General features: G+C 42.0%; 1 protein-coding gene and 1 long non-coding RNA gene across 2 annotated transcripts; both read left to right on the top strand.

The window, feature by feature from the left end:
• Positions 1 to 1050: 1050 nt before the first annotated feature.
• Positions 1051 to 5733, top strand: LOC146499990 (uncharacterized). The gene is made up of 2 exons (XR_014869930.1): positions 1051 to 3784; positions 3990 to 5733. It is a non-coding gene; the product is annotated as an uncharacterized LOC146499990 (long non-coding RNA).
• An 8674-nt stretch (positions 5734 to 14407) lies between these two features.
• Positions 14408 to 24954, top strand: LOC146499989 (trace amine-associated receptor 4-like). Its single transcript, XM_085136190.1, has 3 exons — positions 14408 to 14950; positions 15116 to 15895; positions 24927 to 24954. Exons 1-3 carry the CDS (start codon positions 14787 to 14789, stop codon positions 24952 to 24954), a joined length of 972 nt encoding a protein of 323 aa, XP_084992316.1. The 5' UTR covers positions 14408 to 14786.
• Positions 24955 to 25179: the final 225 nt, after the last annotated feature.

Below are 25179 nucleotides of genomic sequence, written 5' to 3'. Positions count from 1 at the left end.
ACGTCTCTAGGAGTCCTCCAGGTGCCCTAAGCCCATCCCAACCTCCACATCAACCACAATAGCCAAGGCGGGACCAAACCACGACCCCCTACCCCCGCTAGGTGATGGAGCCGATTAAAGGAGCCCAGAGGGATTGATCTAATGTGGTGGCAGAGGCTATATCGAGACTAATGTGATCTATTAGATAGTTTCTATATTGGCTAGAATTAAGATTATTTTTATTTTTCCAGTTCATGAGGACCGTTTTCTTGGCGATGCATAGGGCAATAAAAACCATGTGGACTGTATTAATTTCTGTAGTGACATCATCCAAATTTCCCAACAAGCATACTAAAGGGGAGGTTGGAATTTTACATTTCAGACACTTTGATAAGTCCTCACATATCTCGTGCCAAAACTTCTGCACTGGTGGACAGAACCAAAGAGCGTGGATGTAACTGTCTGGTGTATTGCCTTGACAGTGTGAGCAGTTGTTGGCGGATGTAAAGCCCATCTTAAACATTCGATGACCTGTATAGTGCACTCTATGCAGTATTTTGTATTGTATTAATTGCAGATTGGGATTTTTAATCAATTTAAAGGTTTTTAAGCAAATCTGAGACCAGACGTTTTGGTCTAAGCTGACTGATAAATCTGCTTCCCACTTTGCAATAGGAAGGGATATTGATTCATCTATTTTAGAAAGTGTTCTGTATATTTTAGATAATAGTTTGGGGGATTTAAGAGTAAGAAATTGAACCACACTTGGTGGTGTTTGTAATTCAACTTGACTGAGGTTAAATTTCTTTTTTACTATGGATTTAATTTGTTGATATTCTAAAAATCTTTTCTTGTTGATCCCATATTGTGTAACTAGTCTGTCAAATGGAATAAATTCTGTTCCCTCTAATATATGTTCTAAGTATTTAATTCCTTTACAACTCCATTCTGGGAAATTAATCATATTTTTGTTTTGTAATATGTCAGGGTTATTCCAGATAGGTGTACGTTTGCATGGGATTAATGAAGACTCCGTTATTTTTAGAAACTCCCACCATGCTGTCAGATTATAATATTACAAATAAAGTTTTGAATGACTACGGTGAATGTTTAATGTTTGGCTGAGTTTTGATATGGGAGAGACGGCTTCGCAGCTGCTGGGGGTAAGTGACCGGAAACTTGCATGCCCATAAAAGGCAACTGCCTGACTGTGTGAACTATGCACCAAGAGAGAGAGTAAAATCTAGGTAGATGAACTAAATGGATGTTGTAAGAAAAATAGTAAATGAATGTTTTAGTCTCCTAATACAGGTGGATTTCTCTCAACCAGGAGACCTGAGTACAGCAGCAAAAGGATAGATTAACAAAATTGGGACGACACACAGGCCAAGCTCTGGCTCAAAATTTTACAGCTTGACCTCTCACTTTGTCCCTACCTGAAAAGAAGCTTAAAGGACATCTTCTCCTCCAGTTATCGGTTACCATCACTGGAAATTTTCAGGCAAGTTTTTCACTGAATTGTTTTTGGCACCATGTGTCCCTGAACCTCACAAGCAAGCTCTAACTCCTGGCTGAAGACATGGAATGCTGTTATTTAAGGTGGGAAATCAAAATTTGGGAAACAAGATTAAAAACACACACAATTAGAGAAATGCCTTGTTTGAGAAAAAAGTTAAAATAACCCACCCACAAACGCACATACACGCAATGAAGAAACAGCTTACATTCATGAATATGTGAAGATTTTCCAGCAAGGTTAAAGCAGTGAAACTTAACATACACCTGTTGTTAAATGATAAAGTCTATCCACTACTAACAAATAAACTCTCTGGGTTGCAGGACAACTTGACTTCAAAGAGAAAGACACTGGTAAATCACAAACCAGTGATGGAACAACAAATTTAGTGGTTAAAAGAGTCAAATTGTGATATGTTTTCCTATGATTGATTAATACAAGTGATTACTGAATGAAATAAAATTCCTTTTTGAATTATTAAACATGATCTTAAGAATTTTAACGTGTACCTGTTGTCCTGTCAACTTGGTGGGTTATGACTTGATTATATAGTGAGAAAAAACAAAAAAAAGGGGGGGAGAAGGCTGACACAGGGCCTGGCCCCTCTCTGAACAACACAGCCAAAACAACATCATTTTCCTGTTCGTCGGTTTTTGTTTTGTTTTTGTTTTTTCTCTTTATGCTTAATTACAGGCTGCTTTGTCGGCCCGGAAAGCCGAGGCTGACCTGGACTCCTGCTCTCCCCTCTACCATGTTGGCTCTCCCTTCTACCATCTTTGATGTGACCCTGACCAAATGCTACAGCAGCTGGACCCACAACAACAACCTGAGAATGTCAACAGTGCTGCAGGAAAAAGATCTCATGCAGCGGAGACGGAGAGCTTTAAATCCAAGGCCCGTTTCACTACACGGGGGAGATTTCCAGACAGCTTCAGCTGACAGAGCTGTGACGAGACGCCTATTAAGCCCGGATGAAAAGTGAGGCCGAGCAAAAAATGCTGACCTTAACAACACTGCATTAAACCTGTGCAGGACAGTGACGGACCAACACGGAGGATCGGGCAGCAAAAAGGGCGTGCCAGAGACATGAGGAGTAACTGAGGTCAGGAGGCACCTCAGATTGGACAAAAGCACCAGAAGAACATAAGCTGAAGGCACAGGTGTCGGGGCTCGGCCAGGAGCTGACCTCTGAGAAGAGCCGAACAGCAGAGCTGCAGAAGGCCGTGGAGCAAAGCAAGGAAAACATCAATAAACTTCAATCAGACGTGTACGGAAAAGACTCTGAGGTTTCTGCCCTCAGTGAGAGCTCGAGACATCAGAGCAGAAACTGAGCATGGCTCAGGAGGAGCTGGCTGCTAATCGAACCCATCAGTCAGGCTTAGAGTCCCAGATACAGGACTTTAAATCAGGCCGGAGCTTGCTGGAGCAGGAGGTTGCCAAACCTGACGAGAAGCTCCAACAGAAGGAGCAAACCCTGAAGGAGCTACAGAAGCAAAAGGGTCAAGTTAAGGAGGAGCTGGACAAGGAGAAGATGCAGGACACTGGAGAAAAGGACTGCCTCAAGTGGGGCCAGAACCAGTATGGAGAGAACTTTGGGCAGCAGCACCAATGGACCCAAACGGACTGAAAAGGAGGAGAGCAGGACCCCAGAGCGCGCTTCAGGCCATGGTTTACCCAGAATACCAGAACAGGAAAGTTATGAACACAAACACACACAAACACACACATTTACATACACTGACTCAGAAGCAAGAGAAACACACATATGAACACATATGCACTTGTTGATTGACTGAGAAATGACACACACACGCACACAAATCGAAATGCTGATTCAATTCATTGAGAAGTGATCCACACACACACACATATACATGTTTGTGCAATGAAGAGTGATACACACACGCTGATGCAATGAAGAATGCTTTACTAACAAATGCTATGCTGATACGCAAAATGCTGCACACAAATGTCCAAATACAGAATTTGTTACAACAACAAGAAGTCATTGATTGTTAATTGGTTAAATGCATTTCATGTCACCCAGAGGGCATTTGTGTAGATTTAGGGGACAGGGTCTAAAGCAGTTTGGTTATGAAAACAATGTCTGTGAGTGATGTCTGTTTATGGCTCAAGGCCTCGACTGAATTGTTTACTGTGCTTCACACAGCCTGATAAGGAGCAGTGGTACAGAGTGAAAATGATGAATTAACGGTGTGAGCCTTATTTCGGAGAGTCACATGTTTGTGATTGAGATTTAATTGAAGGAGGAACACACTGAAAAAAAAGGTTGCCAAACCTGACGAGAAGCTCCAACAGAAGGAGCAAACCCTGAAGGAGCTACAGAAGCAAAAGGGTCAAGTTAAGGAGGAGCTGGACAAGGAGAAGATGCAGGACACTGGAGAAAAGGACTGCCTCAAGTGGGGCCAGAACCAGTATGGAGAGAACTTTGGGCAGCAGCACCAATGGACCCAAACGGACTGAAAAGGAGGAGAGCAAAATAAAAATAAAAATAAAAATAATAACAATAATAAAATATAAAATAAAAAGAGAAAAGGGGGCCAGCCCTTGGATTTACGTAAGCATCCCACGTGTATTTAACACAATTGCCTCAGGCTTTAAAGATCTGTATAAAATTCAACAGGAAATCATGGCTTCCCTGTATTTCCTAAATTGTTGGCATGCTGGTGAGTGCTGTTGCTCCACAGTAAGAAGGTCCTGGGTGCAAGACCACAGTCTGGCTAGTTTGCAGTGGTTTCTCTCTGGGTATTCTGGTTTCCTGCCACAGTGAAAAGTCATGCAGCTCTTAGAGCTAGGTTAATTGATGACTCTAAATTATCTGTGAATGTAAGTGTAAATGGTTGTTTGTTTCTATGTGACAGACTGGTGACCTGTTCGGGGTGCACCCTGCCTCGTAACCTATCACTTTAGAGTTATTTCCCAGCCCTCGTGCAATTAGGATAAAGATAGGAGGATGGTAGTTGTTGTAGACCCATTCAATTTTTATGGTAACCAGAATTTAGACTTTGTTGAACCGTAGGCAATATGAAGACAACATGTAGTATTTAAGGGACCAAGTAGAATTTGGATAAAAGTTATTGAATAGTGTTGAAATAAAATGACAGAATTGTGAAGAATTAAAATATTCCAGGAGCTCAACTTACTCCATCTGAACATGTCTTAATCGTGTAATATGAACTCAAAATGCACAGGTTAACTGAAAATGAAAAGGTTGTGTTGATTTAACTCAGTTGTTTAAGTTTCTATCAAAGCAAAACATTTGTGTGCAACTGGTGTCCACTATTGAATCAAATAAGTCCAACACGTTTTTGTCAGTGCAAAAAGAAGTTACGGTACCTGTATTCCTACACAATATTGTCTCTGGACAGAGAAAAACTTTCTGGTGAAGTTTTGGTTGATTTTGGGTTTTGCTTAACACTAGGTTGATTTTATCAGTGAGGTTTGGATTGTTTTCTCTCTCTAAGAGAGAGAAAGATGGTTTTATGCTTGGACATGTTTCCAACGGGCCCCAGTATTTGTTATTATATGAGTATTTTATTGGTTACGTTTGTTTTTGCTTTTGTTACAGTGCACTGAAATAAGAACATCTGAGAGGAGTGATCCACCGGTGGTGATATTTTGGTATTTTGTGAGTTCCTGATTTAATAAATCAGCTCTTTAATCCAGGCCTGAGAGATTGAACTTTAAAGCGCTATAAAACATTCTTACTGAAAACAGTCGCAAAGTATTTTTCTCCATGATTATAATGGGCTCTGGAGAAATTCACTTATATGGGACATTGATCACATGAGAAGTCCTGAACCTAAAAGGATTGCAGCGAGTCAATCCAGTCCAAAAAAACAAGGAACTGTTTTTCCTTTAAAATGATGACGTCATCTTGCTGGTGATGGAGGCTCGAATAGGTTGCGTCTGAGACTCCATTATCAGCAATATCTGGTATGAATGTGTGTGAATGTATGCATGTGACTGGACTGTGATGGACTGACGACTAAATGTTTAAACTGACTTGACACTGAGACAAAAACGATACTGACTTTAGGATTAGTAAATGTCCACAAACAATTCACCCCGCCTGTAAAAGAAGGGTGGATGTTTTGTCTTGCTTTGTTTTGTTTTTGCAGGAGTAGAAGGATGACAGAGACTAAAGGGGGAGGCTGTAGCTTCACATGAGTGTGAACTGCAGACTTAACCTTTTGGTTGCTAATTTTGAGCTACTGATGTTTCCATTAAGAAAATTGTGTTTTATTAGTTGTGTTTCGATTAATGTATCACATTATATTGTTGGGAATGTTAAATGCTAAAGTGAAGAGAAGCTTTGATTTCACTCAAGACTGAACAGGTTATTATTAACCATAGCAAGCCACTGTAAAAAAGCCAATTAATTTTGATAGATAAAGAAAAAACTCTATTGATGCCTATGAATAACAGGGGAATGATAGACTGTCACTTTCAAAATAGAGATATGTAATGACAAACCTTGGTCCACGTCATTTAGGTTCAGTCAATAATTTAGAAAAGTAAGATAGAACTGACAGGGGCATGTGCTGAGATGTGGTGCTGCACAAGAACAAGAGCAAAATAAAGAAAAATTATTGTGTTTAGCTTTGATAAATTAAAATTAAAATGTACCATTACACTCAGAGGATCAATATGAAATTCAATATATGCTAATTTTGTATGAAGTACATGACTGATAACTGTTCTGTCCTGAGCTTTTGTTTTTACAGCGCCCACTTGACCACACCAACAGTTTCTCGCCATCAAAAGGGGGTACTTGCAAAGAATAGGGAGGAATATCATCAGAAGTGGGAAAGGTAAGCCCCGATGGGGGTGATAACATCATTAATTTCACGTATGGTCAAATTCTTAAAACTTGACCCCAAACATGAAAAATTCTTCAAACATTTAGAGACAGAGTGGAGTTCTAGATAAACATAATGTAGCAAACCACATAAGGATGGAGCGTTGGAATCAATAAGATGGTGAAATAACACGCAGGAAAAATGTTGATCATGTTGATTATGTTTATTCCAGTGTGCAGGGATTGGCTAATCTGACCAGGAAATGTTATAAATGGATTGTCGGAACAATCAGCGTTAAAGTCACCTTTGACAGTCCAGACTAAGATGGCGTTGGACATCTTCAGGGCGGAAAAGGGTTGGTGTGACCAAGGTGTGGTTTGGCTTGTTGTATGTATATTTCAAGATGATATGGCTCTGGATGGACCAGTTACCAGGGCATGGAAGGAGGACAGACTTATTAAATGAGGAGAAGGAATTTTCTGCGGTTGGAGATCCTCTGGGTGAGTGGTTGACTAAAAGCATGCATAAAATAAAAGCTGTCGTTTGTTATTTATTGGTAATAGATTGATAATTGGCCACATTCACAGTTGTATTGACTTGTAGTGGACGTAGTTCAATTCAATTCAATTCAATTTTATTTATATAGCGCCAAATCACAACAAATGTCGCCTCAATGCCACGTAGTCTACTTCATGTTTAAGCACTCTAATTAACAGATTGAAAATAGTGACATTAAAGGAAGAATATGCAGCACCACCCTGTCAGATGCCAGTGCCGGTGGGGCTCAGTGATGAATCAGGTGAGCTGGATTCATGGCTGATTTAAAACATAGATGCCCCTGCTGTGGTCAGTAAGGGATAAAAAGGGTGTGTTTTACTGTTATTTTAGCATCAGCATTATTGTTACATCAGAATCATATAACAAGCATTGCATTGAACATTTATTGAAGCTATTGACATTATATTAATATTTGTATTACAGTGATTGTTATAACTTCATGTTAATCTTCTATTTACAGGTGTCAAGAGTAGTCAACAAGTTCATGTTGAAGTGAAGTTCATATTAATACAGGTTTTGTTTGTAGACAATTGTGAAGACGCAGGCTCTGGGCGGAGCCAGGAGTTGAACAGATCTAACATGACAATTAACTTGATTTCATTCCCTAACACAGGATAACAAGACTGGAGCAACGACACTGGATAGGAGAAAGTCTGATACTTTTTAAGATATGAGGTCACTAACCTGTTCTTTTAATTTTCTAGCTTCGTTGAATTGACACATGTTAGAATTAGAAATGGCTAATTTGTTTTTTATGTCTTTTATTAGAATGAGTGGTTTTAATCATTTTTATACATATCTTGCAAATGTGCTTATAATGAGTTGGCACTCGGTCTTTTGAAGGTCATAAGCTTCGTTCGGCGATAGTCCGGACTGATAAAGTGTAGGAAATTCCAGTGCAGCGGGCTAAATGCAAACACGCTTACACACACATACACTAAATTAGGATAAGTCCCTGGGACATTCTGAATGTTATAAACCAATTCTGAACCACCAAAAGATCAGTAGACAGCAACATTAGATTGTTAGAGCTAGGAAGAGAGGTGTTTTGGTTTTTTGTCTCTTACAGAGAAAGGAACAGACACCAGACGAGGTCACAGATATACGAGGATCCTTCGCAGCAGAGACAGACACAGTGACTGCGGAAACATCAACTGGGTTCAAGTGTCATGGCATTTTGGGCTCCAGCTAAGTCACCTAAAAAGGATGGATCCCATAAACACAGCAATAACCATGAAGGGGTTGACGGAAATCCAGGAACACCACACCAACGACGTTCGAGAGGCTATTGGTCATAAGGAGAACACCTTTCTGTTCCTTTTTCTGGGGAACACAGCTGTGACCCTAGAATACACAGATCATTGTTTGAAATCGGGGCAGAATAATCCCCTGATCTGTGCAACGACTGAAGGGTTGTCTAACCCCTGATGTTGAAGAAAGAAGAGTAGAGGATCACCCGACTGGAAGACACTGGTGCCTACAGCCATAAAATAAAGGTTAAAAGCTCCTCGGACAGAGGTTCTAGTCTGAGTACGTTTGAAGGGTATAAGGTAGCACCGAAATAAAGCTGTGGGAGAACTGGGGAGTGATGGGAGTATCATCTGTACCTACTGTTGTTGTTGTAATAAAAGTTTTTCTTGCATCTGAACTGTGCAAACACAGAGGTCATCTCACATATGGTTCACCCAACAGGGGGACAAAGGGCCTCAGGAGTAAGAAGAAATGAACCCGGCAACACTGGATTGCAGGGTGTAAGTGAGCTCTTTAAGTCTAAAGAGCTCATCAGGGGGAATTGTCGGATTATGATATTATTTTATGCCATATTAGACCCTAACTAAAGATTGTGAATTATTATGTAGTTTTAGTTTGCATTAATTAGAAGAAGGTGATAACTATTACATTTGGTAAACTGATTTGCATTACATTAGACTGCTGATTTATTGTGAATGGATGATATTGTTTTATGATGCATTATACTGCTGAGTTATAAGAAAATACTGTTCGCAGAAAGTCATCGTCTCATTTGTCTGGTTAGAAGAGAACAGAGCATACTGCCCCATCTCAGCAGGAGCAGATAAACAGGGAGCCAAGGTCGTAGCTTAGGTGCTGTGTGAGAAAGAATGTGAATGTTTAGGCTTTTATGATTAGGTGGGGGCCACTAGAGGCTATAAGAGTTTGATCAAGGCTCCACCATTTTGAGATCTGATGCTGTCTGCTGTATGGTGTCCATCTCCCACGCGTGTGTTCATTAAATCATCGTTTGACTTGACCCGGCCGGACCAGTGTTGTTATTTTGGGTTTTCCTCTTGTATCCATCCCCAATATTTGAAACCGTAACACGGGCAACCGGAGTTACTTCATAACTGAATTTAATTCAATTCAATTCAATTCAATTTTATTTATATAGCGCCAAATCACAACAAATGTCGCCTCAAGGCGCTTCATAGATACAGAGAAAAGCCCAACAATCATATGACCCCCTATGAGCAAGCACTTTGGCGACAGTGGGAAGGAAAAACTCCCTTTTAACAGGAAGAAACCTCCGGCAGAACCAGGCTCAGGGATGGGCGGCCATCTGCTGCGACCGGTTGGGGTGAGAGAAGGAAGACAGGATAAAGACATGCTGTGGAAGAGAGACAAAGATTAATAACAGATACGATTCAATACAGAGAGGTCTGTTAATACATAGTGAGTGAGAAAGGTGACTGGAAAGGAAAGACTCAATGCATCATGGGAATCCCCCGGGAGCCTACATCTATTGCAGCATAACTAAGGGAGGATTCAGGGTCACCTGGTCCAGCCCTAACTATATGCTTTAGCAAAAAGGAAGGTTTTAAGCCTAATCTTAAAAGTAGAGATAGTGTCTGTCTCCTGAATCCAAACTGGAAGCTGGTTCCACAGAAGAGGGGCCTGAAAACTGAAGGCTCTCCCTCCCATTCTACCTTTAAATACTCTAGGAACAACAAGTAGGCCTGCAGAGCGGGAGCGAAGTGCTCTAATAGGGTGATATGGTACTACAAGGTCATTAAGATAAGATGGGGCCTGATTATTTAAGACCTTGTATGTGAGGAGCAGGATTTTGAATTCAATTCTGGATTTAACAGGAAGCCAATGAAGGGAAGCCAAAACAGGAGAAATATGCTCTCTCCTTCTAGTCCCTGTCAGTACTCTTGCTGCAGCATTTTGGATTAACTGAAGGCTTTTCAGTGAGTTTTTTGGACATCCTGATAATAATGAATTGCAGTAGTCTAGCCTGGAAGTAATAAATGCATGAACTAGTTTTTCAGCGTCACTCTGAGACAGGATATTTCTAATTTTAGAGATGTTGCGCAAATGGAAGAACGCAGTCTTACATATTTGTTTAATATGTGCGTTGAAGGACATATCCTGGTCAAAAATGACTCCAAGGTTCCTCACAGTGTTACTGGAGGCCAAGGTAATGCCATCCAGAGTAAGAATCTGGTTAGATACCATATTTCTAAGCTTTTCAGCGCCGAGTACAATGACCTCAGTTTTATCTGAGTTAAGAAGCAGAAAGTTAGTGGCCATCCAAGTCTTTATGTCTTTAAGACATTCCTGCAGTTTAACTAATTGGTGTGTGTTATCTGGCTTCATGGACAGATAGAGCTGGGTGTCATCTGCATAGCAGTGAAAATGTATGCTATGTCTTCTAATGATGCTGCCTAGGGGAAGCATGTATAATGTAAACAGAATTGGTCCTAGCACCGAACCCTGTGGAACTCCATAATTAACCTCAGTGTGTGAAGAGGACTCTCCATTTACATGCACAAATTGGAGTCTATTAGATAGATATGATACAAACCACTGCAGTGCAATACCTGTAATACCTACAGCATGTTCTAATCGCTCTAATAGAATATTATGGTCAACAGTATCGAATGCTGCACTAAGGTCAAGAAGGACAAGCACAGAGATGAGTCCACTGTCAGAGGCCATAAGAAGATCATTTGTAACCTTCAATAAAGCTGTTTCTGTGCTGTGATGAACTCTGAAACCTGACTGAAACTCTTCAAATAAACCATTCCTCTGCAGATGATCTGTTAGCTGTTTGACAACTACTCTTTCAAGGATTTTTGATATGAAAGGAAGGTTGGAGATTGGCCTATAATTAGCTAAGACTGCTGGGTCTAGAGATGGCTTTTTGAGTAAAGGTTTAACTGCAGCCACCTTGAAGGCCTGTGGTACATAGCCGATTATTAGAGATAGGTTGATCATATATAAGATCGAAGAATTAATCAATGGCAGGACTTCTTTGAGCAGTTTTGTAGGAATGGGGTCTAAAAGACACGTTGATGGTTTGGAGGAAGTAATTATTGAAGTTAACTCAGAAAGATCGATTGGAAAAAAAAGAGTCTAACTTAACATCAATGAAACTAAGAGTAGCTGTAGATAATATTACATCTGTGGGATGATTATTGGTAATTTTTTCTCTAATGATAAAAATTTTATTTGTGAAGAAGTTCATGAAGTCATCACTAGTTAACGTTAAAGGGATGGTTGGCTCAAAAGAGCTCTGACTTTTTGTCAGCCTGGCTACAGTGCTGAAGAGAAACCTGGGGTTGTTCTTATTTTCTTCAATCAGTGATGAGTAGTAAGCTGTTCTGGCTTTGCGGAGGGCTTTCTTATAAAGCAACAAACTATTTCTCCAGGCTAAATGATGATCCTCTAAATTTGTGACACGCCATTTCCTCTCCAGATTACGAGTCATCTGCTTTAGGGTACGTGTTTGAGAATTATACCACGGGGTCAGGTACTTCTGATTAGAGACCTTAGTTTTCACTGGAGCTACAGTATCCAGAGTCGTACGTAGTGAGGAGGTGAAATTATTAACAAGATAATCGACCTCTGTTGGGGTAGCGTTCAGATAGCTGCTCTGCTCTGTGTTGGTACAGGGCATTGACGATGATAACAGTGGCTGGATTATATTCTTAAACTTAGTTACAGCGCTTTCAGAAAGACATCTACTTTGATAAAGTCCACTCTCCACTGCTGCGTAATCAATTATTGTAAATGTAAATGTTATCAAGAAATGATCAGACAGGAGAGGGTTTTCAGGAAACACTGTTAAATGTTCAGTTTCTATGCCATATGTTAAAACAAGATCTAGAGTGTGATTAAAGTGGTGGGTGGGTTCTTTTACATTTTGAGAGAAACCAATTGAATCTAACAACAGATTAAATGCCATGTTGAGGCTGTCATTTTTAGCATCTACATGGATGTTAAAATCACCCACAATAATTATTTTATCTGAGCTCAGAACTAAATTAGATATAAAGTCTGAGAAATCAGACAGAAACTCCGCTAAACAGAATTTAGCGGAGATAAGACGACTGGATAGATCAATGTTGCAGACCACATGTCGGGTGGCGAGAAAACTGCTAGAGGGTCGTCAGCAGTCAGTCTCTGTAAAGCGCTGCTGTGGCATTTGGTGTGTTTCTTGGATTACCGGAGGAAAAGCGATGGACACAGCGCTTGAGTAGTTGTTCATCTGATGTGCTGACGGATGAGAGGATGATTGTAGCAAATGGAAGGGTGAGTAAAATTATGTTACTCCTGTGAGAAAGCTGTGCTTAAAGGTATCCGCCAAGAAAGGACCCTGTTTGCACGTGTCATGGAAATTTTAACAATAACCTGCAACACACCCAGTGAGCTTGATTTGAAGTGGTTTTAATAAACACATTGCAATGTGGAGAGAGCATCCCAGTGAAACACCAGGATCATCTCTGAATTGTGGCCACCGCCCTTAATACAAAGAACACTCCTCAAACTCTTTCATGTTGGCCCCTCTCACAGTGGGCTTTACCTTCTCCCGCACAGAGAGAATTATGACCTTGTTTTCTGCTTAGCCTTCACCTAAGGATTTACATCCCTGATAAGCAGAAGGAGCCTCACTATCTGTTTAATGTCTCCCATCACAACGGCCTTACTGTGTTAACTTTCCACATGCATGTAAAGTAGTGGCAGGAGTGCTCTTACTATGGCAAAGTGAGAAAGTGATATTACTATAACTGTGATATAAATGTGATATAATTAAATATGTGATTAATATATGAGAAAAGATATCTGCCACCACACACGTAAACGAGAATGATCAACTTGCAGAACTAGGGGAACCTATATAGATGACAGCCAGAAGGCACGTGTTTGCAGGCGTGGTACTGCTCCTGAAATTCCGATACATAATCTCCAATATACACATTATTTTTGACCAATGGCAACACTTGCACTCCAACGGATGCATCAGGGGCAACGCAGGGTTCAGTGTCTCGCACAAGGATACTCCGGGCACAAGTCAGAGATCGATTGACAGACCTGATCGGTATAGTACAGCGGTCCCCAATCCCCGGGCCTCGGACCGGTCCCGGTCCGTGAGTCGTTTGGTACCGGGCCGCCAGAGTTGAGGCTCAGGTGTGAAATGTATGGTTTTCAGGGTTTTTATCAGTTTTCAGCATTATTTTTTATCGTTTTTATCGTTAACTCGGTTTTCCTGGGTCTTTTCACGTGTGTTATGAATAAATCTTCTTTTTTTTTGGTACCGGTAATTTTATTTTGTTGTATTTATCCGCGACACCTTAAAGGCCGGTCCGTGAAAATATTGTCAGGCATAAACCGGTCCGTGGCGCAAAGAAGGTTGGAGACCGCTGGTATAGTAGATCACCTGCTCTGCCACCTGAGTTACAGCCACCAAAATGCATTGCTCTCTGTTGGTTGTGAACAACTACAAGCAACTCAGGGTCACATTATCAAGTGAAAGAAAAACAAAGCAGATGGTAAATAGACATATTTCTTTTGAGATTGTTATCATTCTGGCATTATCAAATCAAATCAATTTTACTGTCACATCACATGTGCAGGTTCACTGGTACAGTATATGCGAGTGAAATTGTTGTGTGCGAGCTTCACAAGTAACAGTGGTGTGTAAAAATGCAATAACATAAGAACAAGCAAAATCCAAGAATGGGTAAATCTGAGAGTTATGTGAATAAATATATCTACAATATAAGAGTGTATGCGCATTACTGAATGTGTATACTAAATATGTATATCTACATGTGTGTGTGTGTGTGTGTGTGTATATATATATATATATATATATATATATATATATATATTATTATTATTATTATTATTATTCTTTGAATTCTTTTGGCGGCAAAGAAAGACTGGACCCAGAGTGGTCAAAGCTCAAAAAATGATCTTTATTTTACATTTCCGGAAAAGGAGACCTGAACACACAAAGACACAAGCTCAGGTCTGAAAGCAGCAGCAGCCAACATGTTCATATATATATTTCCGCAGCACATCACACATGAAGTGTTCAGCAGTCTGATGGCCTGATGGCAAAAGCTGTCTCTCAGTCTGCTGGTACGGGACCGGATACTGCAGAACATCCTTCCTGATGGAAGTAGTCTGAACAGTTTATGGCTGGGGTGACTGGAGTCCTTGATGATCCTCCCGGCTTTCCTCAGGCACCGCTTCCTGTAGAAGTCCTGGAGGGAGGGAAGCTCACCTCCAATTTGCGGTTGTAAGCGGTGCTTACATCACCAGGTGGTGATGCATCCAGTGAGGATGGTCTCAATGGCACAGCGATAGAAGGTCCTCAGGATGCGGGGCTCATGCCGAATATGTTCAGTCTCCTGAGAAAGAAGAGGTGCTGCTGCGCCTTCTTCACTGTTTATGTGTCCTGACTATGTAAGATCCTCAGCCAGATGTACACCAAGGAACTGGAAGCCACACATTCTCTCCACAGCAGCGCCGTTGATGGTGATGGGGGTGTGTACTTCTCTGCACCTCCAGAAGTCACACACAGTGGTGTGGAAGAGTGAGGAGAGGATGGATATAAAGACGACAGACACATTTTAGTTCAGTTTGCCGTTCTTCCAGCAGTGATGGAGGAAACTGAACTCTGCTTTCAACAACTCGTTAACACCTCCTGCATGAGGCCCAGGCGTCCACACTTTGAGATCATGCTGACTTATATTTTGCTGTCCTTCATTTCTCTACTTACTGTGATTCTTAACCTGTTGGTCATCATCTCCATCTCACATTTCAGGTAGAAAGATATCAAACTGAATTGATCTCAAGCAGTAAGAAAGACATTTTTTTTCACAGATAGTATTTCTTTACTTTTTAAGCCTCTGCACTATATACTTAAATTTGAATAACACTTGATAGAGAAAACTAAATATAAAATATTGTGTTTTCTCTCCCTATTCAGGCAGCTCCACACCCCCACCAACTTCCTGCTCCTTTCTCTGGCTGTTGCTGATTTATGTGTGGGCCTCCTCTTGTTCTTCCAAATTGTGCTAATAGATGGCTGCTGGTTCCTCGGTGACATCATGTGCACCCTGTATCAATACCTAGTATATGTCATCACCTCGGCCTCAATAGGAACCATGGTGATCATATCTGTTGATCGATATTTGGCTATTTGTTACCCTCTGCATTACTCCACCAAGATCACACAACAAAGAGTTAAAATTGTTGTCTGTTTGTGTTGGATCTGTTCTTTCATCTTTCAAAGTCTAATTCTGATGGATAACCTGAAGCAACCAGGCAGGTATAACTCTTGCATTGGAGAGTGTGTCTTTGTCATTAATTATATCGCAGGACTTGTTGATGTTACTTTTTCCTTTATTGTTCCCTTTGCTGTGATTGTAGTTCTGTATCTGAGAGTGTTTGCGGTGGCTGTGTCTCAGGCTCGTGCCATGAGGTGTCAACTTGCAGTCACTCATCAGCGATCAGCTAAAGTTACTGCAAAGAAATCAGAGCTGAAAGCAGCCTGGACTCTTGGTATTGTTGTTGTTGTGTTTCTCATATGTATGTGTCCATATTACTGTGTGGCTCTCACAGGGCAAGACAGCTTGCCAAGTGCTTCATCACTGACATTTGTTCTATGTTTGGTCTACTTTAACTCATGTCTGAACCCCATTATATATGTCTTTTTCTACCCTTGCTTCAGAAAATCCATAAAAGTCATTGTTACTCTTCAGATACTGCAGCCTGACTCCTGCAAGGCCACCATGCATTAGAGGACTGTTTCTCTCTCTCTCTCTCTCTCTCTCTCTCTCTCACACACACACACACAGTAAAGGAATTATACACTCACAGTGTGATCCCAGTCTGCTCAAGCCTGCATGCTAAATATCCTTGGGCAAAATACTAAACCCAGGTTGCCTCCCGATGTATCAATTGCAGTGTGAATGTGTATATGTATAAATGTTAGTTAGATTGCACTAAAATCTTAGAAAAGTGAGGTGAATGAACAAGTTGTATAAAGTTCTTTGAGTGCTCAGATAGAGTAGAAAAGCACTATATTAAAACCAGTCCATTTACCATTTGCTTTATGACAATTCATTTATTTGAATTTACGTGTATTAGGAAATCTTCTCTTTGTTAGAACAGTACAATTTCTCACTTTGCCCAGATATATCACAACATGACTTGAATTATGGAGACGGATATTTTTCCCTTGGTGTACCTAGTTACCACATAAAATGCTTGAAGGCCACACTACTGAGGCACACAACCTTGCTTTGAAGCCATTTAATATTGATTGAAAACTAAAACTTTACAACTGTTTTTCTGTTGAAAAATTATTAAATAACCAATGAAAACATGTGTGTGAAAAGTGTAGTGCATATAGCTTAGGATAAGCTATATAAGCTTTATGCATATACCTTAGGATAAACTATATGCACTACATGCAGTGTTATATGCAAGCTAAAGCTTATAGCTTAAGAATGAGGTAAGAATCCATAGAGTTTCAGTTTCTCTTTTTTTGCTGCCTGTCCCATTTGGTTCTTTAGCCATCAGAATTATTGTCTGAAGGCCAAGTGGATCATTATGGCTTTGGTGTATTGGTCCTTTTGATTGACTTTTCTTATTTTAATGCATTTAGTTATTTGATTTGATTTGATTTGATTTTAAGTTGTTAGAGATAAGACAGACATGACTTGGGGTTAGGAAAGGGAGAGACAAAGAAAGGGAGGGAAAGAAAAAAAGGGGAAGAGGAACAGTGCGAGAAGACACTAAATAATTCAGCTGGATCACCTGTTGAAAGAGAAAAAAAAGAAAACAAGCTCAAAGAGAGAAACACAATATGGAGATCACACCAATAATGTAGATAAGTGTAAGTAACAGTAAATACTAAATATTGAATGTTTTTGTGCAGCACACGAGACCAACAGCGCACAATGTGCTTTGAAGTAGCAACCAAGAAAGATATAGTTTGTGTCTCTGAGCACCCGTGTGAACACCTGTGTATACACCTGTGTGAACACCTGTGTATACACCTGTGTATACACCTGTGTGCACACCTGTGTATACACCTGTGTGCACACCTGTGGATGGGCGTGCTTGTATTCAAAAGGCTTCTCCATGTAATGATCTGATAAAGTTTGGGGAGTGAGAGCTATAGCCCAGTCCCCCAGGGCATGAAGCAGGCATGGAGGAGATCCAGGCCACAGACATTCAAAGGCCCCAGAGTATAAGAGCCCAAGGATGGACCATTGGAGGGGCTACCGTGCCACCCTCCTGGACCTGAGGAGAGCCCCAGACAAGGGGTCCCACAGAGTAGAAGCCAGAGGGGGCTGCAGTGGCATGCCCGTGAGCTCTGCCGGCAGCCTGCTGTGTGGGTGATTGTGGTGGAGCGGGAAGGGGGAGGAAACTGGAGATGGGGAGGGAAGGAAGGGAGGGGCAAGTGACCCCTCCCTGGGGCCAGCTCCCCCGCTGACCCCAGTAGGCACCCCCATACTCTGCAACCTGCCAGGGAAAGGGGGCCCAGGCCCATCCGGACCGGGGCCCAGAACAGCAGCGCCGCCTGGCCCCACAGAGCCCGGGACAGCCCACCTGACCCCACCACAGAGAAAACTGCACCCACCCCGTCATCCACTCATCTTCCAGACTACACAAGACAATAGACGACCAGGGTGAGATCTTCATCCACCTCTCCTGTATCTCCCCGTCCTGCAGAGTGAGTTCCTGAAGAGAGGAGAGCTCCTGCAAGATGGAACAACCTCCCCCACCAGTCGAAGACCCACCCAGGTGGATCGATGCACTGGCGGCACCCTGTGCCAGGGCCGGGCCCCCATACACCCACCCGCCCACAACCCCAGCAACACACCAACCAGGACCCAAGCCCCCGAGGCCCAGCCAGGGCCCCAGCCCAGAGACGGTGTGCCCCTAGAACCTCACGCCCAGAGTGAACAGGAGAGAAAGAAGAGAGGTTAGATTTAAAGAGAAGGACTGCTCAGTGGGATTTGATAAAGTAGAAATTTAAAGCTTTGTCAACATTAAAATGAATAAATAAATCATCATCATCATCATTTCTGTGAATGATAAAAGCCTTACTGCTTTATGATTACAGGACAGTTGAAAATGACATGTAGTGCTGAAATCGCACTTCTTTTTCTTATATTGAGACATTTCAGAGGTAAATGTGCAGGTAAACTACTTTTCACTGACAGAAACCAGGAACTGGTCTGGCCCACTTAAGATTAAAGTGGCATGTATGAGGCCAGCGATGTAAGACACAGAAGGGGAGCACAGCTGGGAGAAATCAGACATGACGAGACCCAGGGGAAGTAAAACTGAATACACTGACATAAGACAAGGACCTTCACAATAAAACATTGTGAAGGTCCTTGGAGAGATGCAGACTGGGGAGAGAGCGAGAGAATACATGAAGGAATACATGAAGAACTAACACCACAATATACGCACAGACACACAGAGGGCGACTATACGAGGGAAACCTATATACTCAGGGAACTATACAGAATACAGGAAACCTAAACTAGCACACTATGGAATAAACTAAGATAACAAAGAGAACTTTAAACATCAGATAACAATCTCATCCAGTAGCTCAATTGTTGCCATATCATTGTGTGAGCCAGGTAATGTGCTCAGTCTCAGTCTTTTCTGGCCATCTATTTATTTTGCCTTGGATTCACAAGTTTCTGTTCAGATGTAATCAGAACCAGTAAATCTCTAGGAAACTGAGTGTTTTGTTTGTGTTTGCATCCACTGACCACCTGCAGTACTGCACTACTTTGTCTGGAAACATCACAAACACCACACTTCTGTTTTATCTACTATTTCTAAATTAACCTGTTAAACTTTTTCTGTGTTCAGTATGTGGGTTCATGACCACCCAACAGTATATGAGCTAGTGAAGAGCTGCTCAGTCAGAGAGTGGGCAAGCTATGGGTAGTGACTTCTAATTGTATTAGAAAAAGCTACTAGTGAGCTACTCACTAGTAGCTCAAAGACTTGGTGTTGTATTTGAACTACTAGTGAGTAGCTGGTATTCAGCCGGCAACTGAGCTGACTACTTAACTTGGTTAATCATCTGCTTTCCTTTTCTGAGGATATTTTAGGACAGGGGTGTCAAACTCCAGGCCTCAAGGGCCGGAGTCCTGCAGGTTTTAGATCTCACCCTGGGTCAACACACCTGAATCAAATGATTAGTTCATTACCAGGCCTCTGGAGAACATCATGACATGTTGAGGACGTAATTTAGCCATTTAAATCAGCTGTCTTGTATCAAGGTTACGTCTAAAACCTGCAGGACACCGGCCCTCGAGGCCTGGGGTTCAACACCTGTGTTTTAGGGTGTGGATGATGTTTGTTTGTGTATAGGAATTTCTTTTACTTATGTATTAATCACATTATTTTATTGTATAATGTCTTGATGCCACTGGATTTTAACAAGTCTGACACTCATACAGTAAGACAAATGGTGGGGGTCTAGTAAGGAAGTTGGGGGGAGCAGACCACTCCACAGGAAGAATCTTTTGTCTCTTCGAGGACTCTGGGAGGTAGCAAGGGAGTGTGAACCTTAAGGTGTGAAACAGCTGTGTACTGCCTTTTGTTCCTGAAGAAGGTATTTAACTGAGAGCCATGCTAGGCTCAGAGAGACTCTGCTGACCGTCTGCCCCGTGGTCATGTAGGCTCTCCACAAGCTTGGTTTTCTGTTCTTTGTGTGTTTTGATTAAAGAATGTTAGCTACCGCTCACCGCTCGTCTGCAGGCTTTATTTAATGGAAAACTTCCACAACAAAATGGCGTCACGAAGAGGATGGTCCATGTGGTCGGTGAACAACAGTTCCGTGGACGGGCTGATCACCCCTGAGGAAAAAGGTACCTTTGTCCTACCAGCTGTTGAAGCAAACAAAATGGAGGAGTCACGGAGCTGTGTGTTTTAGCCACCACCGAGACAATCGACTTTGAGGGGACTCCTGCAGATGGGTGAGTTGTAGCTAACTTTGTATACAGTCGTGGAGAGTTCTTGTCTGGCCGAGGGGGGGAACGCTGGCTGACTCCGGAGTTCGAGTCTCTGGAGGGAAAATATCCTGGCGGTTTGAGGGCCCAGGCTTGTGTTGGGTACGGTCCATCACAAGGACAGTGGCTCGAGTGCGCTGTTGGGGAGAAGCCGGCCCAGACCTGTGTTTCGGTCCACGTATGTCACAGGGACAGCGGTTTGGGTACACTGTCAGAGTCCATTTCTGTGTACTACAGTGCGCAGAGTGGCGGTGTTCGTTCCTTGGTCCGTAGAAGGCAAGGAACCTCATAGGGGACGCCTCGTGTAGTAATGGGAAACTGGATCCAGTAAAGCGGCAGGCCTTCCACCAGGCGGCCAGAGACAAAACTCAGTGCGTGACTGTATGGTAAGAACTGAGTAAATGTGTGGTGTGTAAGATTGCAGAGAATGGTTGTGTGGGAAAAGTTGATGTGTGTGTAAAAACCAGTGAAAAATGGGGTTAAAAAATATTGAAAATGGGGAACAAAAACAAGTAAGAAAAAAAGAGAGGAGTGTAGAAATGTGTGTAAAAGTTGTTTCCAACTAGAGGGAGAGGGTGGTACTGCAGGCCACCAGCTCTCTTAGGGTGGACACACAAACATTTCTTTTTAACAGAATTGTTGATAAAAATAAACAAAAAAAATAGGAGAAGGGTTTGGTGTTTTTCAACATAGGGCAACTACAATCTCTCTGGGTTTTTAAGAAAGGGGAGTTCAGAACCAGAGAGGGGAGATGTGTTGTTTTAAGCAATGAGAAGAATGATCAAAATGTCTCAGTGTGTCACTTGCAGGTGAAGAGCAGACCCGGATCAATTTTCCACGTGCAGCAGTCAGAAGAAAATTATAGGTTAACATGATTAGAAACACTCAAGCAAAGTTTTGGCTGAATTATTTTACAGCTTAACTTCCATGTGTTTGTCACCCTGAGAACACAAGCTCCAAGAATCTCTCTCTGAAGACTAGAAATGCAGTTCCAGAACAACGATGGATATCAAGAGCTCACAGCAGCATCCTGAGCAGTGAAGAAAAGGTCCAGCAGCAGCAGCTATGCAAGACAGCGGCGGCAAGGAGAAAAATGGCACCATCATGACTGGATGGATGGATGTGCATTTCCAACGAGCTGCAACTTCACTGTGTGTGAATGGACCTTTGAAAAGACTGCCTGAGTTGGACATTTGTCACTTTTGGAGTAAAATGGCAACATGAGACAGTGGAAAACAGGACAAAGCTGAAAGAAAACTGACTCTCACTGGACTGTTGCGGGGGGGGGGGGGGGGGGGGGATGAGTCCATAGTGGAAGGGGACAACATGGAGGAATGCTGTTTTAGTGTGGGAAATGAAATTTGGGTTTAGGAAACTGGGAAGAAAAAACGACTGCCTTGCGTGGAGAATTGAAAAGTGTCTGAAGCACCGCAAAGAGGAGAGGTACACAAAAAATTACACAAACAGAAAAATGCATTAATCCTACTAACACAAACACACATGCAATGAAGCTCATGAAAATCAAACAGTATTTTTAAGCGTTTCTGTTACCATCATCTTGTCCGGTTCACTTAGTAGGTTAAGAAGTGATACATAGACGAGTGAACTAGTATTATTTTTGGGGAAGGATGATTGAATCATAGCAGGGGTGAACAGAATGCTGCAGGGGGTCAGATGAGTGGAGACTAATAGATTATTGAGTTTCTTGCTTCTGATGTGTTGGGGAGGTCTTATCATGACACACATCAGGTTACATGGGAAAAAACTCATCATCTAATAGAATATTGTTGTTGTGTGAGGTGTGTGACTGGTGGATAAAAGTTTTGGGGATTTACGTGGCTGATGTATTTTCTTTTGGTACCACTTTGAACCTGCCGATTAGTTGTGTTTTGGTCTATTATTCTAAGAGAGTATGCTTAGACAACTTCTAAAAAGAGGCCTTCATATTTTTTGATTTTAACAGTGCACTGAGATTTTGTTTGGCAATTTTCTCTTTTTCAAGCAGGCCTGCAAGATCGGAATCGAAAGCGCTACACAACATGTTGATCAATCGCAAGTGACCTTCTCCAAAATTAAAATGGGCTTGGGAGAAAGCCACTTATTTGGGACAATCAGAAAGTCCCTGCCAAAAAGGATTCAGCGAGGTAATCCAGTCTAATTTCTTTTTCTTTTTTGAAATGGCGTCAATGCTGGCAGTAGAAACTTATTGCGTCACGAGAGGTTCTACTGTCAGCAAATAAAAAATGGGGACTGACTGGACTGACAAAAGCTTTGACTGAGTTGACACCAGTATGCAAGATTGCACCTCCACCCAGAGTGACAAAAGGGTGGATGTATGTATGTTTCTTTTTACAGGAGCAGAAAGATGACAGCAACAGGTTGCATGAGGTTTTGGGCCGTGCTGACTTAACCTTTTATTTGCCACTTTCTGTGTCTGTGAATTTACCAGCAGTGTGTTATTCATGACCTTTTATTGTTTACAATGCGGAGGTCACTGTGAGAAAGTGTGCATACAGATGCGCTGCGCTAACATCTACATCACTTTTTCCACAGCAAAGGGTTAATCGTGGGATCTAATCACATGATTTACAGCAGGACACACCACTGGCTAATGTTTTTTCTTACGACAGGGCCTGGAGTGAAACTACTCCAGGGGAGAATCCCTGGGAATTTTTAAGAGACAATGCACAACTTTATTGTGCATGTCTAATTGTGCTAAGCTGACATAGGGCAAAAGAGGGTTTTCCGGGGTAGCTTTCATTTTTAAATTGCAGAGACCGTGACATGAGGGATATGGAAGGATTGACTGAGGTGCAGATGCAGACCATGACTGGGAGAGAAGGCTTCAAGAGGACCATTGAGAAGCAGAACAGGACAGCAGACAAACGACAGTGGGCTGCACCACTGGGTTTCCAAAAGATTGTCACAAGGAGATTTTGAACAGCAAAATCTTAAAATAAAACGAAAGAGTTTCTACGTTGACAACTAAGGTGTACGACTTGCTCTGCCTTAAACAGTGTTGGGGAGTAACGGAATACATGTACCGCCGTTACGTATTTAAAATACAAAATATGAGTAACTGTATTCCGTTACAGTTACCGTTTAAAAAGGTGGTATTTAGAATACAGTTACTTTGTTGAAATAAATGGATTACACGGAGGTACTTTCCTGCTTCATATTGTGGCGGGTCAGGACTGTTTGGGTTTTGTTTGACAGCTACGTTCTGTTGTTCCAGGTGGCAGCGTTGCAGTTGCCACGGTTACAGGGTGACGCTCACGCTCTGCGTGTTTCCTGGGTGAGAGAGGCCTTTTTGTTGTTGTTGTTGTGCTAAGCTAATAGGCAGAATGCTACTGGCTCTAAAGAATGTAGCCTTATGGGCAGTGTAGTCCGTGCTGCAGGAAGAATGGACTGCCATACATGTTATGTGTCTGTGAACGCGAGGTGGGAGAAAAAAGAGAGTCGAAAAGTATGAGCTGTCATCGAGCAGAAACGGGAGCTGGAAGCATGTAAATATAATAATAACCACTGCAGCCAAGAAGAGAGCCTGACGAGCCCAGTTGTAAGTAAGCTATTAAGACTCAACTGTACGCTTTGTTCGTGTTTTCCTCTGAAACAATAAGTTCTTTTGGAGCAGCCTGTCAATGCCTCTCTCTGTCTCTCGCTAGCAAAGTTGACCCAGACAACAAAGTAAAGCTAGCTTTCGGCTACGAGCCCGACACGGAACACGTATTAGCCAGAGGTCCCTTTACTACGGTTCGGAGCCGCGGACCTTCAGTAATAGTAATAAATCACACAGCAATAGTACATTCACATAGTTGTAAAATGCATGATAATATGTTAAGTAATCCAAAGTATTCAGAATACGTTACTCTCATTGAGTAACGTAACGGAATACGTTACAGAATACATTTTAGGGCATGTAATCTGTAATCTGTAATGGAATACATTTTAAAAGTAACCTTCCCAACACTGGCCTTAAATCTACAGCCGCGTTGGAACAGAAATCGAGGGATGAAGAGAGCATGCGAAGCTCCAAAGATGACAGCGCAGAGGGAGACCAGCGTTGGAATTATGACTCTGTAGATGGCACAGACACCAGGAGCCATGACCGTGACTGGGAATGACCACCTAATGCTGTTTCACTTTGCCATGCAAAGTACTTTGACACTCTGGAGAAGGTTTTTCCTCTGTATCATTGTTGTTGCCATTTACATGTGAGAGCTTAGATTGTGGGGAAGAATAAAGATGAACAAAGGGTGGTTAGAGAACAGTGGAGTGAGGATACACTGTGTGAAACTCCTTTAAGTGAACAATAATGTTGATGTGACATACAGAATGTCAGGAAAGAAATTATGTTATTAATGTGATTCTTGATTTAAGAATCAAAGGGTGGGATTGAGTAGTGTGAGCACCCCTCACACTACAAGGGACATTGTGAAATGCTCTGTTCAAGTTCACAAAAACACATGTAGACTTGTTGGGCAAATTTACACACACTCTCAAATATCCTTGAGGAGATAATGCGCTCCAAACAGGATGAAAAAAGCACTGTTCCTCCTGTATCCATGGTTCGACTAATGGACGAACTTTCCTATTCAGCACCCTGGCATAGACCTTCCTAGAATGAGGCTTAATTCTCCTGCAGTTAGAGCCCACTCCCTGTTCCCTCTTTTTAATAATGCGACCTACACCCCAGTCTCCCAATCCAGAGGCATGCAATGTTGCACAGTCTTGCCAACCAAGACAACTCTATGATATCCAGATCCTTTAGGAACTCTAAAAATCTTGTTCACCATATATTAATGGGCTGGACCTTTCACCAAGGAGTTGTTTAACTACCTCAGTTACTTTGAGCAAGTCACCCACCTTATGCCCAGATTGCTCCTTCAACAAAAGGTGTGTCACTGGGATTCTCACAATGACCTGTTCCATGGCCTCACCCAACTCTCCTCACACAAGAGTTTTTTCTTCAACTACTGTCTGAGCTGCATTCCAT

The sequence above is a fragment of the Neolamprologus multifasciatus genome, chromosome 16 (genome assembly GCF_963576455.1).
Source record: "Neolamprologus multifasciatus chromosome 16, fNeoMul1.2, whole genome shotgun sequence".
NCBI lineage: Eukaryota > Metazoa > Chordata > Actinopteri > Cichliformes > Cichlidae > Neolamprologus > Neolamprologus multifasciatus.
This window is presented reverse-complemented; position numbering and strand designations above follow the sequence as displayed.

Coding starts and splice junctions, on each gene's coding strand:
- LOC146499989 (XM_085136190.1), top strand. CDS start 14,787: ATGGAGGAAACTGAACTCTGCTTTCAACAACTCGTTAACACCTCCTGC. Junction 14,951..15,115: donor ATCTCCATCTCACATTTCAG/GTAGAAAGATAT, acceptor CTCCCTATTCAG/GCAGCTCCACACCCCCACCA. Junction 15,896..24,926: donor ATTGTTACTCTTCAGATACT/GCAGCCTGACTC, acceptor TTGCCAACCAAG/ACAACTCTATGATATCCAGA.